This window comes from Crassostrea angulata, chromosome 2, assembly GCF_025612915.1.
Source record: "Crassostrea angulata isolate pt1a10 chromosome 2, ASM2561291v2, whole genome shotgun sequence".
NCBI lineage: Eukaryota > Metazoa > Mollusca > Bivalvia > Ostreida > Ostreidae > Magallana > Magallana angulata.
In genome coordinates this window covers 43,186,099-43,205,287 of record NC_069112.1, presented here as the reverse complement: position 1 = coordinate 43,205,287, position 19,189 = coordinate 43,186,099, and the positions used below count along the sequence as shown (strand labels likewise).

General features: G+C 33.6%; 1 protein-coding gene and 1 pseudogene across 1 annotated transcript; both read right to left on the bottom strand.

Annotated features, from left to right (window-relative positions):
* Positions 1–6,056: 6,056 nt before the first annotated feature.
* Positions 6,057–8,218, bottom strand: LOC128174367 (uncharacterized). The gene is made up of 3 exons (XM_052839934.1): positions 7,938–8,218; positions 6,601–7,742; positions 6,057–6,427 (listed from the first exon to the last, which is right to left on the bottom strand). Exons 1-3 carry the CDS (start codon positions 8,216–8,218, stop codon positions 6,399–6,401), a joined length of 1,452 nt encoding a protein of 483 aa, XP_052695894.1. The 3' UTR covers positions 6,057–6,398.
* Positions 8,219–15,214: 6,996 nt separating this feature from the next.
* The window catches only part of LOC128174366 (uncharacterized), a 49,525-nt pseudogene continuing 45,550 nt past the window's right edge, over positions 15,215–19,189 (bottom strand).

Here is a 19,189-nt window from a genome sequence, read left to right as displayed (position 1 = left end):
GATTTATTTAATCTGTATGCCATGCTACAATTTTAAATATCTTTCTTTTGAGAATTTAGAAAGTTCATTGGATCAAACAATCGAGGAATAATAATGCGTCTGTACACTTCCGTCCTTCCATCATTTACGCAAGTGCACCGTAGAGAATACATTTTGAAGGAAGACTTAAGAAAGAACCTGAAAGTATTCATCTTATTTATGTCAACACTTTCTCTAGGTCAATATTTTGCATCAGAAACGGTCGGTATAAGTTGTAGCTACTCATACGATTGAATTTTACTTAATGTGGTGACATTGAGGTATTTTTTTTTTATTTTGCAAAATATTGCATAAATGGTAAACACTCATCTGGATAGGTCCTCCAAAGTTTCAAATTTGGAAGGTTTTTTTATTTCTAAAATGAATTAAATATATATTAGAGACGTGCATAGTACTTGCTCCGTTTTTTGTTATTTATAAGTAAAAAAAAACAAGAAGAAGAAATGTTGATTTGAATCATTTTTATGCAAAATATAATATAAAGGGTACATCTTTTGTCTGGATACAAGTCACTACTCGCACAATTTTTATAAGATCTGACTTTTATTTTGTTCACCAACTGTACACCACCAATTATATTTATATAGAAGATGTATACACACACTCAATTTTTGAAACTGTTTAGTTTAATGCTTTTTGGTTACTTCTATTGCATTATTTTTCATTGTTAAATGTTCCAGATGTATGTACGTCAAGCAGTGTGCTCTTTGTTCTGTATATGTGTATGAGCGTGTAATATTATATGGAGGCATTGATGTTGTTTTTTTAAACACTTCTTCTTCTTACCCCATACTGGTTTGGATAAGTTAAGTAAATTTATCGTACATGCATTTGTGTACTTGTGTGCTTACGATGTCATCGAAATCAAATAATATTAAACGGTTTTGATAATAATTGAAAACGTAATTGAATGAAACAACATATTTAGATTTTAGTGTGTTTGATTTATTTACACGTGAGAAGCGATTGAGATATGCAAATACTATTTTAACAAACAAATTCCCTCTTATAAAATTGTATCTTTTTTTGCTCCTTTCGTATTATTAGAAAATATTTTTATATTCAGTAAGAACTGATTTATTGTATCAATAACGCTAGTTAATCTGATTATATATTTATTTATTTTTTAAATCAAACATGTGTAGTCTTATTAGAGTGCATGTAATGACCCTAATAATACAATATAGACAACGAATTTGAAACAAGTAATTATTTTTATTGTTAAATCAAAAATGTATTTAAAGCTGTACAAGGAACACGCTAATACAGGGACATTTATTGGACAAATATAAACAAACATTAAAGACAATATAAATATGTACCATTTTGTTACAGCACCGTTTTACCATTAAACATATCTATGTTTAACATCGATATAAATAAGGATGGACTATGACTTGTACGAGGAACACACTAATACAAGGAAGTATAAAAACACATTTTAAGAGAAAATATTTATTTTCATACCAAAGCAAACACACATCATCTAGAACAAACGGAAATTAGTTGATTTGAGTATTTGTAGCCGGTGTTTTCATAAGGAAAACAATTCCGGTTGTGGGTTATTCTCACGTTATTGCCTGACCCCAGGACTATTGTATATATGGTATCAGCCCTACAATAATCAGCATAAATATTAAAATACAATATGACAAATAACAATTTCATTTGCACGCTCACATGTATTTGCTAAATAAATTAAACACATAGTCCCATAGCCTTTAATAATGGTAATAAAAAATTACGTTTATGTTATTGAACTTGATGATTTAAAATGATATCAGCAACTATATACTCAGTTACTTGCTATAATTGGCTATAAAATAGTACTCTAGAATTACATATAATATCAATGTAATAATGTGCATATCTAAGGACATCGTACCGATTTATGGAATCGAACTGAGTCTAATGCTAACTATATCTTGGCAATGTAGCTGTCGCATATACCTGGAACAGTGTCGTATTTCAATAAAAAGTACATAAAATATTCGAGGATAGAATACAACGTTACAAGTAAACTTCAACATTACGTTTTCATTATTTATAAAGTAAAATTAGAATACTAAATAATTTATACATCTGGCAGACTATAAAAATATTCATTTATTTATTCATTTAAAAGAGGAAATATTAGTAGGAGATAAAAACTACTAACTGTGCGTTCTGTATGTATCTATTTAGTAATAAGTAAGTGGCTAGAATATGCTCTGCCTACGCCCTGAGTCGTAACTGGTTTGGTCACTCTCAGAACCTGTTAACTGGTTTTTATAAAATGCACGACCCGCAAAAGTGGCTAGGCCAATCAAATACATTGATAGTTTTACAACTGTCTCGTCGGTCAGGTCGCTTAGTTATTAATAGTAACATGCAATAGAAGAAGATGAATATAGAATGAAATGATGATTTGACTAAAACAACATGAACATAAACACATATTTTATTTTATTTAATCACACATATTGATCTTTTTTATTTAATATACAAACACACGCAAAATCAACACTACCACATATTTATACTTTTTAAATATCTGTGTGAGGATGTGTGATTATGCATCCTGATGAACTTACATAAATCAACAGAACAAGTATGAAATTTTTAACAAAATATTTAATAACAAAATAAAAAAAAATTAAACAGAAAATTCAACGAGAAAAAAACCAAACAAACAAAAATATACAAATTAAATAATGAAATGAAGGAAAAGTCTATATAGTCAGCCCGGTTCCGGTGCACGTGGTGTTTAAGAACCCTCAGGTGAACACGTGGTTACAGTCAGGTTTAGGTATATCGGCAACCACAAGAACTAAGTTGAAGTACATGTAGAAAGTTCACATGCTGCACGGGTCCATCGAGGCTTCATTAGACGCAAGTTTTCCTTGGAAATGTAAATAACCCATGGCATCGTCCACGCTGATTGGAGGTTTCTTTCAATAAACTCAATAAGCAGAATATCAGTTTTCAAATGACACAAATTATATCAATATCAAACTTTCACAATGTTAAGTTAAAGCACGTATCTGCATTGACGATTATAAATTGGTAAAACTGCGAGGATCACCCTCAGGTATAAATTCATAAGTAGCTTTAGAGATGTGTCGAAAGGGCCGCCGTAGTTCACTCACTCACTGTAGAACAGCGGTCTCTATAAATTATCCCATGAAAATGGAAACGGCTACTCATAAATACAGGAGCCGGAAATATTTCAGCACCCAAGAACCCTCCTTCCCTGACAGGTATTGACGTTCTGTAAGGACGGGGAAATTTACAGCAAAACAAGGCAGAAAAGACCCTGATAAAATAAACGAAAAGAAAAACATACTACCGAAAACCTATTTAAACACGTGTGGTTAAAACGTACAAAAAAGGGTTGTTTAAATACCTGATGTTTTTCTAAAACAGGCCCCTGAGCACTAGACGGGATGACGACCACGTCTATCGGCTGATGTTCCCGGGTACTACCCGTGCATACTTTTACCAACTATTTAAGGTATCAACGAGGGGCTCCCCACAGGATTGATATGTTACCACGGTAACCAAGGGTCAAAGTATTAAAACAAGGGGCTCTCCAAAGGATAAACCGGAAAGGTGAACCAAGGGGAATTATAATTATACACAACGAATTTTAGTTTGTTACATACCTCCCTCTTATAAGACTAAACAACATTTAGTCCACCCAAACCAACAAACTAAAATTGAAAATAAACAAACGCAAACTATATACAAATGACTTATATAAATCCATATTTATCCAGACACAAAGCTATAGTATATAATTAGTCAATCGCATCATTCGAACACATTCTTGACAAAGAGTCTGCTACTGAATTCTGTGTACCACGAATATACCTAATCGAGAACACAAATTCCTGCAAAAGAAGACTCCAAACGTAACAATCTTTGATTAGATAGCTTTGACCTCTGTGCCACTGCAATGGTGCATGGTCAGTCTCAATTTCAAATGGTTTACCTTCTAAATACACCCTGAGACTCTGAACAGCCCACACAATAGCTATGCACTCTTTTTCTACCACAACATAATTTCTCTCAGCAGGACTGAACTTTTTGCTTAAAAACACAAATTGGATGCTTACCATCTTCAATTTCTTGTTCTAGTACTGCGCCTGCACCGTGTGCGCTTGCGTCTGTGCGCAAAATAAATGATCTGCTAAAGTCTGGACTTCGAAGAACTGGTTCTGATAGTAACTTACCTTTCAACTCTTTGAAGGAGTGATCAAGGTCGTCTGTCCATTTGATCTTGTTGGGCGTTCTCTTTCTCGTCAGGTCTGTAAGCGGAAGTGCTACTGTGGCAAAGTTTGGAATAAATTTCCGGTAGAACCCAATCATACCTAGAAAAGACTTTACCTTTTTCTTTGTAGTTGGAATCGGAAAGCTTTGTATGGCTTCTACTTTCGACACCATCGGTTTTATTTTCCCACTCCCTATGGTATGACCAAGAAAACAAAGTTCATTAAAACCAAACTCACATTTTGCCGGTCGAGCTGCTAAGTTTGCTTTTCTCAAGGCTTCGAACACTGTCCCCAGATGTTCAAGATGTTCTTCCCAGGTGTTGCTATAGATACCAATATCATCAATGAATGCCTCCGTGAAATCCTCCAGCCCTGTAAGAACTTTGCTTACCAGTCTAACAAAAGTAGCCGGTGCGTTCACCATTCCGAATGGCATAACTGTAAAACTGAAATGTCCAAATGGAGTTACAAATGCACTTTTACGCTTAGCGTCATCGTCTAATGGTACTTGCCAATATCCTTTTGTGAGGTCTAATTTGCTGATGAATTTAGCTTTGCTGATCTTATTCAAAATAGCATCTATTCTAGGCATTGGTCTAGGATCAAATACCGTAATCTTATTCAACTCCCGGAAGTCAACGCAGAATCTCAGCGAGTTTTCTGTCTTCTTTATGAGGACGACTGGTGCTGAATACGGACTGTCCGTTTCCTCAATGATACCAAGGTCCATCATTTGCTGTAACTCACGCTTCACTTTGTCTTGTAATGCATAGGGGATCGGATATGGTTTCATCTGAATTGGCACCTCCGTAGAAGTTTTCAATGAATGTTTCATCAAATGCGTTCTCTTGGGGACATCTGTAAAAATATCACCAAATTCTTCAACTAACCTCTGAATCTGATCCATTTGCTCTGCAGTCAGGTTTGTTGAATACTGTACGTCAGTTGCTGATTCTGTCTGTTGTAGGGTCGGAACTCTATCTGACACCACGTCGTCTGCTATCTGAACGTCGTCATTGGCTAAACTAGAAATAACATTCAAACAAGCCATAATTTCAGACCGGCTCTCTCTCGAACCATTCCTTCAGCATATTCACATGGTAAACAGTCTCTTTGCTTTTGGACAACCTCACTTTGAAATCAACAGGACTTACTTTTTGTGTCACCTCATACGGACCTTTCCACTGCGCCAATAGTTCCGAAGTGCTTGTAGGCAACAAAACTAAGACTTTTTGACCTACTTCACAATTTCTGTTTCTAGCGTTTTTATCATAGTATCTTTTCTGATTCTTCTTTGCTAGAGATTCCATATCTGTAACCATTTTACGTACTGTCTCCATCCGTTCTCGGGTTTCCATCAGTTAACCTAAAACTGACGTTTGTTCCTCGGTCGGTTCTTCCCACTGCTCCTTTAATATGTCCAGGGGGCCTCTGACATGTCTGGCATAAAGAAGTTCAAATGGAGTAAACCATGTTGATTCGTTCGGGACCTCTCTATAGGCAAAAAGTACATATGGTAAATGAACATCCCATTTTAATGGCTCTTCAACTGCATATGCTTTCAACATCTGCTTAAGAGTCCCATTAAATCGTTCTACTAGCCCGTTTGCTTGGGGATGATAAGGGGTAGTTGACAACTTACGGACCTTGAGCATTTTGCAGAGTTCTGATATGAGAGATGACATAAAATTTGTCCCCTGATCTGATAAAATTTCTTTAGGAAAACCTACCCTTGAGAACATTTCTATCAGCGCATTAGCCACACTTTCTGCGTCTTGATTTTTCATCGGAAAAGCCTCTGGAAATCGAGTGGCATAATCCATACATACCAGAATATACCTGTTTTTCTTTTCTGTCATCGGTAATGGGCCCACAAAATCAATCGCTACTCTGGAAAATGGAACATCGATCTTTGGAATTGGCACCAATTTCGCTTTTGGCGTTCTCCCTCTTTGCGTCCCCTTTTGACAAATAGAGCATGACTTACAATACCGAGATATATCTATATACATACCTGGCCAAAAGAAGTTTCTCATAATTCTTTCTCTTGTTTTCTTGTTTCCAAGATGTCCAGCCAGTGGCGTGTGGTGAGCTAATGACATAATACTACTGCGCAGTTTCTTTGGAGCAACAATCTGGAATACCTTTTCGCCAGAGTCTGAGTCAAAAACTCTATACAGTAAATCATTTTTCAGGATGAAATAAGACTTTCCTTCATGTCGACCATTTTGGGCCATCTCTAACACCTATTTCAAGCTGTCGTCAGTTTTCTGATGCTCGATCAATTTCTCTCTATTACACCACATACCTTCATGTTCTGTGTCCACTTCTTTCAAATCATCCAGCTTTGGTTTCTTTGCATCCTCCTGTTTCCTTGTCTCTGATCTAGTTTGAACAACTCCACATTCTTCTTCATCCACTGTTTCTGCAGTCTCAATCATGGACAAAGGTGCTGCCTCTTTCGGTACTACAATGCTTACATTGTTGCCAATAATTACATCAGCAAAAGGTGAGTCAAGACATAGCGCGTGCACCTTACCTGAAATGTATGGCGTTTTCACACTTACTATCGCCTCACTGCAAGTTCTCCTTGTACCATCGGCCAAAGTGATTACTTTTGTTCTCCCCGTTTTTTCATCATCTGAAACCAACTTACTATTAACAAACACAGTGGAACATCCAGTGTCCCTCAAAACTGAGACAACTTTTTCACCAACTTCCCCACTTACCAAATCTAGACCCGATTCACAACATGTTTCAAGACTAGACTCATCAGTAGCTGATACGCCAGACAACTTAACAACCATCTTATTCTCATGAACACCATCACCCTGATCAGAAACTATCATATTTTCACCAAGACACAAACCAAACCGCTCTTTCGACTTTTGATTCCCTGGGTTTAGATTAAAAGGAGGTTTCGACTGATATGTACTACGCAAAGGACAATTTGGCGCAATATGTCCTACCCGGTTACACTTGTAACATGTTTTACTTTGCTCTGATGGCGAGACATGCTTACCCCTTTGGAACTGACCTAAACCAAACTTATTTGGTCTGGGACCCGGCTTTTCCCCTGCGTTACCTCGTCCACCACCTGCATTACTGCCTTTATGTGCAACCTGAAATGACTCCGACAAAGTTATAACATCTTTGATAGACTTTGGAGTATGCTCACGAACCCACAATTGCAAATCATTTGAACAACTTCCTATCACCTGTTCTCTCAAAATCAAATCAAACAACAATTCAAAGTCTGACCCAATATCCTCCCTATCACACCAATGGTGAAAGAACCTTTCTGCACGAACAACAAAATCTTTAAATGACTCATCACTGAACTGTCTACACTTCCTAAACTTATCCCGATAAGCCTCTGAAGTCAATTCATACCTTTTCAGAATAGCAGTTTTAATAGCATCGTAATTATCACTCTCCTCATCTGACAATCTAGAATAGCCCTAAAGAGCTTTACCCGATAGCATGGGGACTAAACGAACCGCCCATTGAGATTTATCCCACTTTTGTAAGCCCGCTATTTTCTCAAATGATTTTAGAAAAACATCAGGGTCTTGACCTTCTTCAAATTTGGGCAACTTTACACTAGGAATTTGAACACTCTGAGGGGAGGGACCAGTTTCTAACTCTCTTTCTTTAAGAGCTAACTCTTTCAACTTAATCTCTTTCTCAGCCTCCCACTTATCTCTGTCTCTCTTAGCTTGCCGCTCCTCTCTTTCATGAGCTAACCTTACTTTCTCAAGTTCTCGCTCAGCTTCTTTCTCTGCCCTCACTGCCCCTCTTTCAGCCCTAGCAGACTCTCTCTCAGCTCTCATTGCCTCCTGCTCCTGACGCCACACCTCTAAACAGTCCTTGACTCTTGACTCTTTCGCGATAAGCTCGGTCACCCATTTCGGCATATGTGACATTGTGAAAGTTTATGTACTGAAACATACAAAAATAAGAAATATCAAAAGTCAAAATTTCTAACATGCAAACACAAGAAAATCTTTTGATTTATGCAAGCTCAGATGCATCCCACCGCTGCCACCATTTGTGAGGATGTGTGATTTATGTAAGTTCATCAGGATGCATAATCACACATCCTCACAATCTGAAAGGATGAACAAGAAAGAGAGAGAGAGAGGGGGGGTCATATTTCGTCGTTCCCTTTTATGTGTTAAAAATACCTTGTCATTAAGAGGTACAACTTTTTTATCAGTACTTTTTTTCTAGTATCTAATTACACATCAACGTTAACTTTATCGCCTTTTAACTCATGTCTTTGTCATTGTTTGTTCTTGTGTTATAAGAATACACAAAGTATTTACATCTATGTTACATATAATGCACCCTTTTTGTGTTTACACAGTGTATATCATTCCATTCCGCACTCAGCTCTGTTAAGGGCGTCCATAAAAAATAGCGGTATTTATCACATAAAATGTAAGCCTTTGAGCAATCTTGGTATTCTATTCCCAAAAATTGTTACAGAAAGTGATGTTTTATTAATATACAAATAAGATAAATAGCTATCGCGTGAGCAATTTTTGAGTCTCTTTGGATTACCCTGTCACGTGATACCGCTAAAAATAGATGAACAAGAAATAATACGAAAAAATGCATAGTGCAAGTGTTTAAAATTAACGAATATAATTGTTTCTGTTTCTAACTTGTACATTGGAATGAACATTAGACATTTCGAAAAGTGCTTGGAGCTTGAAATACTCAAGTAAGAACAATTCTTAAATTCAAGGTAAACAGTGTATGACGAGCAGTTTGCAGGGAGTTCCCACAATAAACGCTTATTTATATAAATTGCGTAGCTATTTTATAAAGTTCACAGCACTTTTTGATATAATGGGAATATGATGGTAAGACATGTAAATTTTCAAAATATATGATCAAGTGTGTGCACTACTGTGAAACTGGTAGGGGACTAATAAGTAAACAAAATCTAAGCCGAGGAATTTTGCTTCGTTTCTGTTTCATCCCACAGTATTAAATAACATTATAAAACAATAGCTTAGGGAAGTACAAATAAATGCTATCTTGTTGAATTTTATGCTGATTTCCATCCACGTTTGTTGCAAATGAGTTAAATTCCCAGATATATGACTGAAGTCCACATGTTTATTCTGATCACAGCTACAAGCGTCGATGTGACGTAGTCAACCTTGACACGTCATCAGACGACTTAGGAATTTCATAATTTCGCAAGATATAAAAAATAGTTAATGTTTTAATTACAGCAACCCTTTCTTGAACCTATCAAACCCAATAAATAATCATATTCATTTTGGTAGATGTCTGTTAATTACCAAAATACCAGAGCTCGTGAAATTTCTTGAATAAGAGGCGGGGCTTATGCAAATTTTTCTAAATCACACGTGGTCGAATTCTGATACCTTATCTACCATAACTGAGTGGTAAATTACGCAAGACATACACTCAAAAACAGAATGAATACTAAATACAGGTTTATTTTTGCCCCGTGTTATTTTCGCCTTTCAGGATTTGCAAACGGTTTCGCCCCGTGTTAAGTTTGCCCAGGCACGTTTGTGTATTAAAGAGATAACTTGGAACATAGGTATTCGCCCAGTTTTAAATCCACACGCTGACAACGAGAGCAAAAGGGGCGAAAATAAAACGGGTGCGAATTTCTTTCTTGTTTACAGTATACTAGCAGAAATATAAGCAATTATCAAGAACTTGACATATTGTGAGGCATTTTGCAAACGTGTCTTGACAGTGAAATGTGTAGTATATATACATAATCACACTTGCAATTAGCTTAGTGTAAAGTCAATTGTATATGTAATAACACAAAACATAAACGTTTAAAATTCCAGAAATCTAAAGTTAATTACCTTCATAGATGAAATATTTGAACAGTGTTGATATTTGTGCTTTATTAATTGATTACAACATACTAATTGAGAACTTAACATTAAGTTTTTATCTAGAAAGCTCAGTTTATAATATATAAATAGATTTGAATTTAATGATATTTTTCAAACTTTTTCTATATATACCTGAACTTTATTTTACAACAATTGATAAACAAGTCCAACAACTTATAGCTATATATTTTGTTGACACAGATGTCAGCGCGATGTGATCGGTTCACAAGAACGAGCCCTTTTAAATCAGTGATATCTTTAAGCTATTTGTAATGAATTTTCTTCTTTTATAGACAACAGAGGTACATCCGCTGATTCAATATGTATTGCAGATTAACGGAGTTAACAATTAAATAATTTCGCCAATCGTAAATTTTTGATTGACCTTTCCTTAATTGTTCACAACATTATCATGTAGTTATTCGTCACATTTTAATTAGGAAATTTGACTACTTTATTCTATTTTACAAGACCATTCACGTGTAGGTACACTCCACCTATGTATCATTACCTTGGTAATATTTAAGTAGCAATTTCCGTTCCGAATAGTGTTGCCTTATGGTTTGTAGCTTTCACAAATTGTACCCTAACGTCTACGAATGATTGAATGATTGGTGTGTTACAAGAATGTACATGTACATAGTCATACATGTAGCAGATCGTTCGGCACATCAGTCTCCAGAGGAATGTGAAGAGCGCACAAGATAATAAATTGTATACTCTTGACTCTATAACATAAAACATAACAAGTTTGTTTGGTTTTTTCATGGTTTATGTTTTTATTCTCCACTCATATTGATTGCCGTTTATATATTGAGCTATGGTTTGCCATATATCATGATTGTAATGCGTATTTAAGAACGTTAAATGGATAGTTGTCCTGGTTTAATTAAAGAAATATTTGTTGATAGTTATATTCATTAATTACCTCTACCGTTTAATTTTACGATTCTAATTAAAGACGCAAACGATATCTGCGAAATACAACAGACACTTATAAACCAGAATAGAAAGTTTTAGATAACCTTGTATTATACATCTATGGTATTTAAAATATTTAACGTATGAAACGCTACGATGATTTGTGACATACTGTTGTAATAATAAAAACTATATTTAAGCTTATCATTTTCTTTTATAAAAAAAATTGTAGAAAAGACATGCCAACAATGAATGGCAGCATCCATATTTCTCAGCCAGTTTTAGTTTCAGATAGATTGAGGTAATAATTTGAACCGACTGACCAACACTTTTGCTGATCCTAGGCAATGTAAGTGTAATCAGTTGTTTTAGAGTTATCTTCCTTAAAACGAAACAACTCCCTTATTAATATTTTTGGAACCTCAGCATGAACAAGGATACGTATGGTATTTTTTTTATTCGGAACAACGTGATTTATTTGTTTTCTTATATACCTCTTTATCCACACGGTACACGTATGAGGAAAAAATATCGTCAGTATTTTGATATATGTTCGATGGATTTAGTCTTCCCTGGGTGTAATTTTAAATTTGCACTGGGTTTTCATCGGGTTGCTACTTTCATGCAGCCTCTTTGTAAAATAGCATGGTCTGTTCGCGAATACCTGCACGACATAGACTGAATGGGTTTAAATTAACTTAACAAATACAAGTACACACATATTCTAGGGTGCATTACCAAGTTATTTTTGGAACAAGAATATTTTAATTTTTTTATTCTAATGACATAAAAAAATGCAATTCAATGCTTACTAATAAATTTACCGTATAAATTTTCAATTGAAAATAAACAGCCAACTAGAAACATATCATAAAACATAGACATATGATTTTGGAATTACGTTGTGGAAATGTTTACATTGCGGAGTAGGACAAACATATACAATATGAATTTAATTTTTAACAAATATATATGGGAGTAGAGGAGAAGATAGACGAATAGGTAGAATTATTGAAATGTGGTAGATACATGTATATATGATGAAATGACATTGATATGAATTATTTACGCTAAAATATAAGACTTTCAAAACGATGTATTTTTTTTCTCATTCTTAATTATAAAAAAGACTTCAAAATAAAGCTTTCATCATTCTGGTATACGACAAAAAAGACGCATCTTGGTTGCCTGAACATCTGAATATCGCTAAACATATTAAAACATCGGACAATGACTATTGTTGAGGGAAATAACTACTTTCGTGTTATAAAGCCATGTATGAGAGAATAATCAAATACATTTTAGTGCATTTGAAAAAAAAACTTTGATGTATGGCTCAGGCAATTTTTCTTAATTTTGATTTATAAAAAATAAAATAAAAACACGCACCTTTTGTTTGGGAACATTTAAAGACAGTGAAACAATGGACAATAATTATGTTGTTGGGTTTTTTTGCGTTCTGCAAAAGAACTTATTTTGATTATTAAGATTGACGACAGATTAACACCTTTAAAGAATTTGAAATTTTGAAATGTATATTAAAATATTTACAACATTGCTTTCCTTTGACGACTCTTGCAAGAACCGGTGTCTAGCGTGCTTTAACGCACATTCTGGAAAAAGGGAATTTTTTGCAGAAGTATGCGCGCAACGAAGACTCATCCGATTTCTTATTCTCTGAGAATCATCTTCATTGGGCAGGAACTTCTCAATGGGAATTTCTACTGCATGTCGTTGTCTAAATATGTTGATGGAATTCTGTTTTCAACAGAATAGCAAAGTGCTCATAACAGCATCTAATTTTGGCGTTTACTGCCTTGTAGGGACTGTCTCATCATCCAGGGGCAGACAGAAACTCTCCCTGTGGGCACTTAAACAAAAAACAGAGAAGAGAACAGCTGATAATATTAATTCTTACAATTTCTCGTCACCTGTGTTCCAATTTCTGAATAATCATCCTATATGCCCTGTGTACACTCTATCTGGTATTTATACCAAAATCATTTTACATGTACTGTTTATCTGTGATTTTTGTTAGCCAATCAGTATTTTACTATTAATGAGTCTATTTATTTATATAAAGATTTTCTGCAATAAAAAAACAATTGTTGCATGTTTTTTTATCACACAACTTCCTAACTATTGATTAAAAACTCCATTATGAAGAAGCAAGGGAAGATACCTCAATTAACATTCACAATATCTTTACTTTGATACACAGCTTCATTGTTTCTCTTTTCTAAATACACATGTATGTGAATCACCAGGGTATATCATATCTTCCATTGAAATTTCTAAGTAGAATAAAATAAATCCAAATATCCCCCCCCCTCCCAGCCTTGGTGGCATGAACTATTACAAAATATGACAGCTTAATGTTTTTTTCTTCAAAATATGCAGTCCGTTTTTATTTCGTGTCAGTAGACCTTTTTATTAAACTATCACTATACATTTACACTAAATGACAAGCTTTTAGTCACACCCTGCATTAAGAATCCCAACCCTATACACTATAAGAGTGTTTTGGCCCCGCCGTAGATTCAGAATCCTTACCTCGGGGGACATGGAATTAAAATAAAATTAATAGAGGACTTCCTGGTCTAAAAAAATTTTGAATTCAGTTTTTCCTACAGGTTTATGGGAGTAGATAAGATAATTATAAATCATTATATGCATTAACACTATACATCCATTTTTGCCCCGCCCTAGAGTCAACAACCATTGATTGGGGGACTTTGCGCCTGGTCTGCATTCGCAAATTTTTGTTTTCTTAAAAATTAATAAAAAAAAAAGGAAATAGAAATTTTGCCTAAGGATTGTCTCTACTCCTTACTACATTTATATTCATGAACAGGTGTCCGAAAGTAGTAGTCTTTAAAAAAAACTGTTTACATAACCAGGTAATTACCCCCTAGCCATAATCAACGTGTGGAGAAGGACTTTACTCAAAACGGTATCTTTGATGGACTGATAGCCTCGTGTCTATTTTAGTATTCACGTTATTCATACATGTACCAGCGTAACGCAAAATGTAGCATCATTTTTTTTATCACATTTACAGTGTACCGGCAGAACACCAAAATTCACGGAATATAGAAATGTGTACAGTATTTTGAATTTCCCGCTGAATGCCGCCGTTTTTCTCTCATTCTTGCTTGCTTGAGACAGAAAAACATCACCTGTGTTTCCCATATGACCCTCCAATACTCGTGTACACAAACCGTCGCACATGATGGTGTCAACAGCTAATTTGGATAATTATCTCGCTATAAATCCGTATACCCTTTTAGGTAGTTTTGATCATTTGCTGCCCTAACTGTTTAGATCATCAACTCTCACATGGTACTATATGAAATTGTTAAACATATACTATTCGTGAGACAATTAATTCACCGCTTGTTCATAAGGTACAATCGCATACTTCATGAAAATATCGCCACTTTTGGATAAGTAAACTTGAACTTTTTCGATGTTTTTCCTGTGTCCTCCAGAGTTTGATTTGTTTCTATTGTTGTTTTACCTCAGTCAAAACAATTTTTCGATGACGCACTGTTCCGTGCGGTCAGCTGACGTCGCTTTTTCGAGCATTTTTAAAGACATGTTTTTGTCGTATTATCATTTTAAAAGTCCTTTGAAATATCATTTATTTTATTTTCTAACTATATATTAAATTGGAAAATACTGATTTGATGTTGCCATATACATACGGACATTGACTAAACGTTTTTTTAACAATTATCTTCAAAAGAAAAAAAATAATAAAGAATGACCCCCCCCCGCCCTCATACAAAAAAAAAAAAAAATAAACAAAAGAAGCAAATTACATGGATAGTGACATATAACATTATAAATAAGTTAAAGATAAAAAAGCAAAGAAATGAAGTAATAGTGCCTGAAGTTGAAAATTCATTTTAGTTAAAACTAAGCGTTAATCACTGATAATTTAAACAAAAGATATATATGTCAATGATTGAAATTTACGTTAAATAGTGCTTAGTTTTAATTTAAAAAACAATTATACATTATTAAAAACACATGTAATATGGAATATGTATGATTCATAACAAATATAATCAAATCGTAAACATCAGTCACATCAGCCTAGAAAAGTGATTGATCCATGTAACTACCAAAGGCAGCGCCTCCTTGGTTAGCAACAGTGGCGGTATGTCGTAATGTTGTATCGTCTGTTGACTGGTTCTTGTGGTTTCTTCTTGAAATGGTCAATTAGATTAAATATTAGATTAAATATTAAACCTTTTATCAAGTACACGCATTTAAATGTATAAAGCAGCAGGGACAGATTAGAAAGAAAAAAAAAAACCTTTTATGTCCGTATTTACCATTGCATTCTTTGGCAAATTATAAGTACTATTATTATGATGGTAGATAGGCCGAGGGCACCAATCAGACTGTAAAACTCAATATTCCTCTCATTTAATCTCCCATCTGTAATGTATAATGAACATCATCTGTAATGTTTAATGAACATCAAAAATAATATGCATAGGTCATGTTTAATATATGTATTATTTTGAATATTCAGAATAACACTTATATAACTTATAAGCTTCAAAACCACAAATTCGATTTGTAATTGATGATACAGCTACTAAACCCAGTGACACTGTTTTGTTATTTAAAAAAAAAAAACAGTATACAATGTGTAGGGTTTCAATTACTACGCAATTATAATAACTTATCCCAGTTTTTATCAATTTTTTTGTTTGTTTGTTTTTTGTTTTTGTTTTTTTTTTATTTTTTTTTTTGTTTTTTATATAATAGGCGTATTCGAATTGGCTGTCCAGCGTTTGAAAATTGTAGGATCAAGGACATATAAATTAAGCAGCCAATAATTTAATACATTGCTACTATTGTATGGACAAAATTCACCCAAATTTAATACATGTAATGAATGTATTTACGCAATGCAATGTTGTTTTTATGTAAAAAAAAAAAATATTTAGTAATACCTGTTAGTGATAAAATGATAAAATGAATAAAAAGCGTATATACGTAATAATTTATGTGTTTTACAATTTCTTTCATACCAAGTTCACAGCGATGACATTGGTACTCAGGTTTGTAATCCTGACAGCTGCCCGTCTCTATATGACAGTATTGACAATTAATGTCTTAACAGGGAATGGAGCAGTTAGATCCGTAAAACCTTTCTTTTGGGCATCCTTTGAATCAAAGCTTCATATTACACAAAATCCTACAAAATCCTCATATATTGTTAATTGATTTTTACTGAGTATTGATTTTACGGTTCATTTACTGTTCATTGATTTGCATGGAAAGTGCAGTGGGTTTCATGGGACACCTATGCTTCCCATTTTGTCACTGTAGATGTTGATAATTTCATTTTATTGATAAGGTTTTTTGGAGGGGGGGGGGTAGGTGTAGATGTCCAAAGAGTTTAACTGTCATCGATCAAACAATAATTGATAGCAATGCTACTCTCTTATTTATACGTTAGATTGCACTAGTTACTGAATGATAGAAATATAATTCAAGAAATTGGATTTAAGGGAATACGAGTTCATTTTAATAATCGCCAATATAGTATAGACCTAACAAATATAAACATGTAAAATCCGTGATCCTCTCAGGAACAAAAAAAAAACCCAGATATGTTATTTATTTGAACTTACGTTTTACAAAAATTATTTTGGAATGATAACTGGCGACACATTTCTGATTGTGACCTCTAAATACGGATTGACGGATAAGCGCAAAGATTTTTGTTTTCTCTGCCTGTGTTAAACGTTGCATTAACAATGTAGTTTCTAATCAAATTTCTAATCTGCAAAAAGGAAGTTAAAAAAATAGATTTAAAAAAGATCAAAAATAAACAAAACCAAAAACAAAGGATGAATATATATTTAATTAGTTCAAGTAAAATGAAATTATTAGGCATGGAAATGTGACTAAATGATATGCAATGTTTGAGTTATATTCAGTCAATATGAATTATTTTGACCGTCAATATGTTATTTATTTACAAAAAATTGCACAAGATGAATTGTCAAAGGACTTAATTATATTGAAGGTTGGTATAATTATAAAGAACGCTCACCAAAGACCTCCACTTCACACAGGTCACTCCTTACATAACGATCATAACCGGTAGGGTAGACAACTCCCGGTATTCTCTCGTTGAAGTAAAAGACATATTGTCCATGAACAAAACAGTTTGTTGTGAAAACAGAAGGTATTGTATTTCTAAAGAAGTTATTGTCCTTAAAACACAAAGTTCCCTGTGATGTATCTGTTGTATTGGAGACATATACTTAGAATCCAAGAAAATGACCAGCAAGGACTTCTTCCAAATACTTAGAACCTGTACAAAATGTTAAAAAAAAAAACTATTGAAAATATAGATTACGGGATTTAAAAAAAAACTGCATTGATAATAACTGTCAAGATTAAATACATCCTATGCAATACCCATCGAATAAATTTTTTAGAAAAGCATAGACTTTCACGTATTCTTATTCATTTCTAATTATAAGTATTGATTTATAGTGGTTTTAATTTATTAAAAAACAAACTGTCGTATTGTCTCATTTTGACTTGCACTGTTTGAAGCACACGGAGGGATAAACCGGAATTCTTTTTTTGACCGTCATAACAGAAAGATGTCAGAAATTTTTTTTAATGTAAAATAGTGCGAGAAAATAGTCATTCGCCATATACTCGTGTGGGATTATGAAATTTCACCTTGGGGCCAAGGTTCACGGTCTAAAACTCGGCAAAGCCTCGTCCTAGACGATGAATTTTGCCCCTCGTTCGGTGGAATTTTACTATCCCACACTCATAATAATGAATGATTCTATTAATCTTATACGTATATATGTAAATAATTGTCATTTATCACTAGAATAAAGAAATGTAAGTTTGAGAAAAATTCTACATTGGGATTACATTCAGTTGAAGCATATCTTTTACAAGATACACCAAAGCATAGCAAAGCACTGAAATCGCATAGCATAGCATTGAAATCTCATAGCATAGCATTGGAATCTCATACCATAGCATACAATTTTATAGAATCTCATTCGTCTATCATACCATAGCATACAATAGCATAGCATATAACTTTACTTTAACTCGGTTTTAAATGTTTTTATTTGAAAAAAAAATAAATGTTCACATTGCAGATTAGTGGTAAATTTTGGCTTCTTATTATTTTACTTTGAATGGTGTGGAACTCTTTTGTGTATGAAAGCGTTTTTATTATAATCTCATAGCATGCCATAGCATAGCATACCACATAATTAAAACCTTGTTTGAATTTCTCATATAGCATAGCATACAAATCTTATATAGCATTGCATTGAAATATCATAGCATATCGTTAAGATCACATGCTATAGCATAAAAATGTAAAAGATATCCATGAAATGACTGTATCAACCTTTTTAATGTGTGGAAAATGCTGGTTCAGCGAAATTATAATTTTGCAATATAAATTCTACATTTTAATATTTTTGCGAAGTTAACACTTTTAACGACATCAACATTCTTTCAACGAAAAATCCATTGCATGTTCACCTGAACTAAAAACATAAACGATAATAATATTATTTATCCATAATTGATTTCCGTATGAAGGGGCTTTAACTTATGTAGTTTACTTTACATATGACCATCACTCCCATCTTTCGATACATAAAACAAGTTATATAAACAAAACAAGACATTGTATATGTTGCTCTTTGCCATCAGCGTGACTTTAATTGTTACATAACATTGTAACACATTGCATAAAATTATATAAAATTATATTACGTAATAATACAATTGAATTTTAATTGAATTATGTCACAATTATGCATTGGATCTAAATATGATGTAACTATAATTAATTTCCGAATAGTGATTAATAATTATACACAATTATGAATTTTATTAATGAATGAATTTGGCTGTATTGAGAAACTGAAATCGAAAATTGGTTAGGTAATATCGTCAAACAAATTCCTTGTGGTCTGAAAACGCTCTGTAAATCTACAATAAAATAAATGCCTGAAAAATGAAAAATGAAAAATAAAGAAAATAATATAAAAT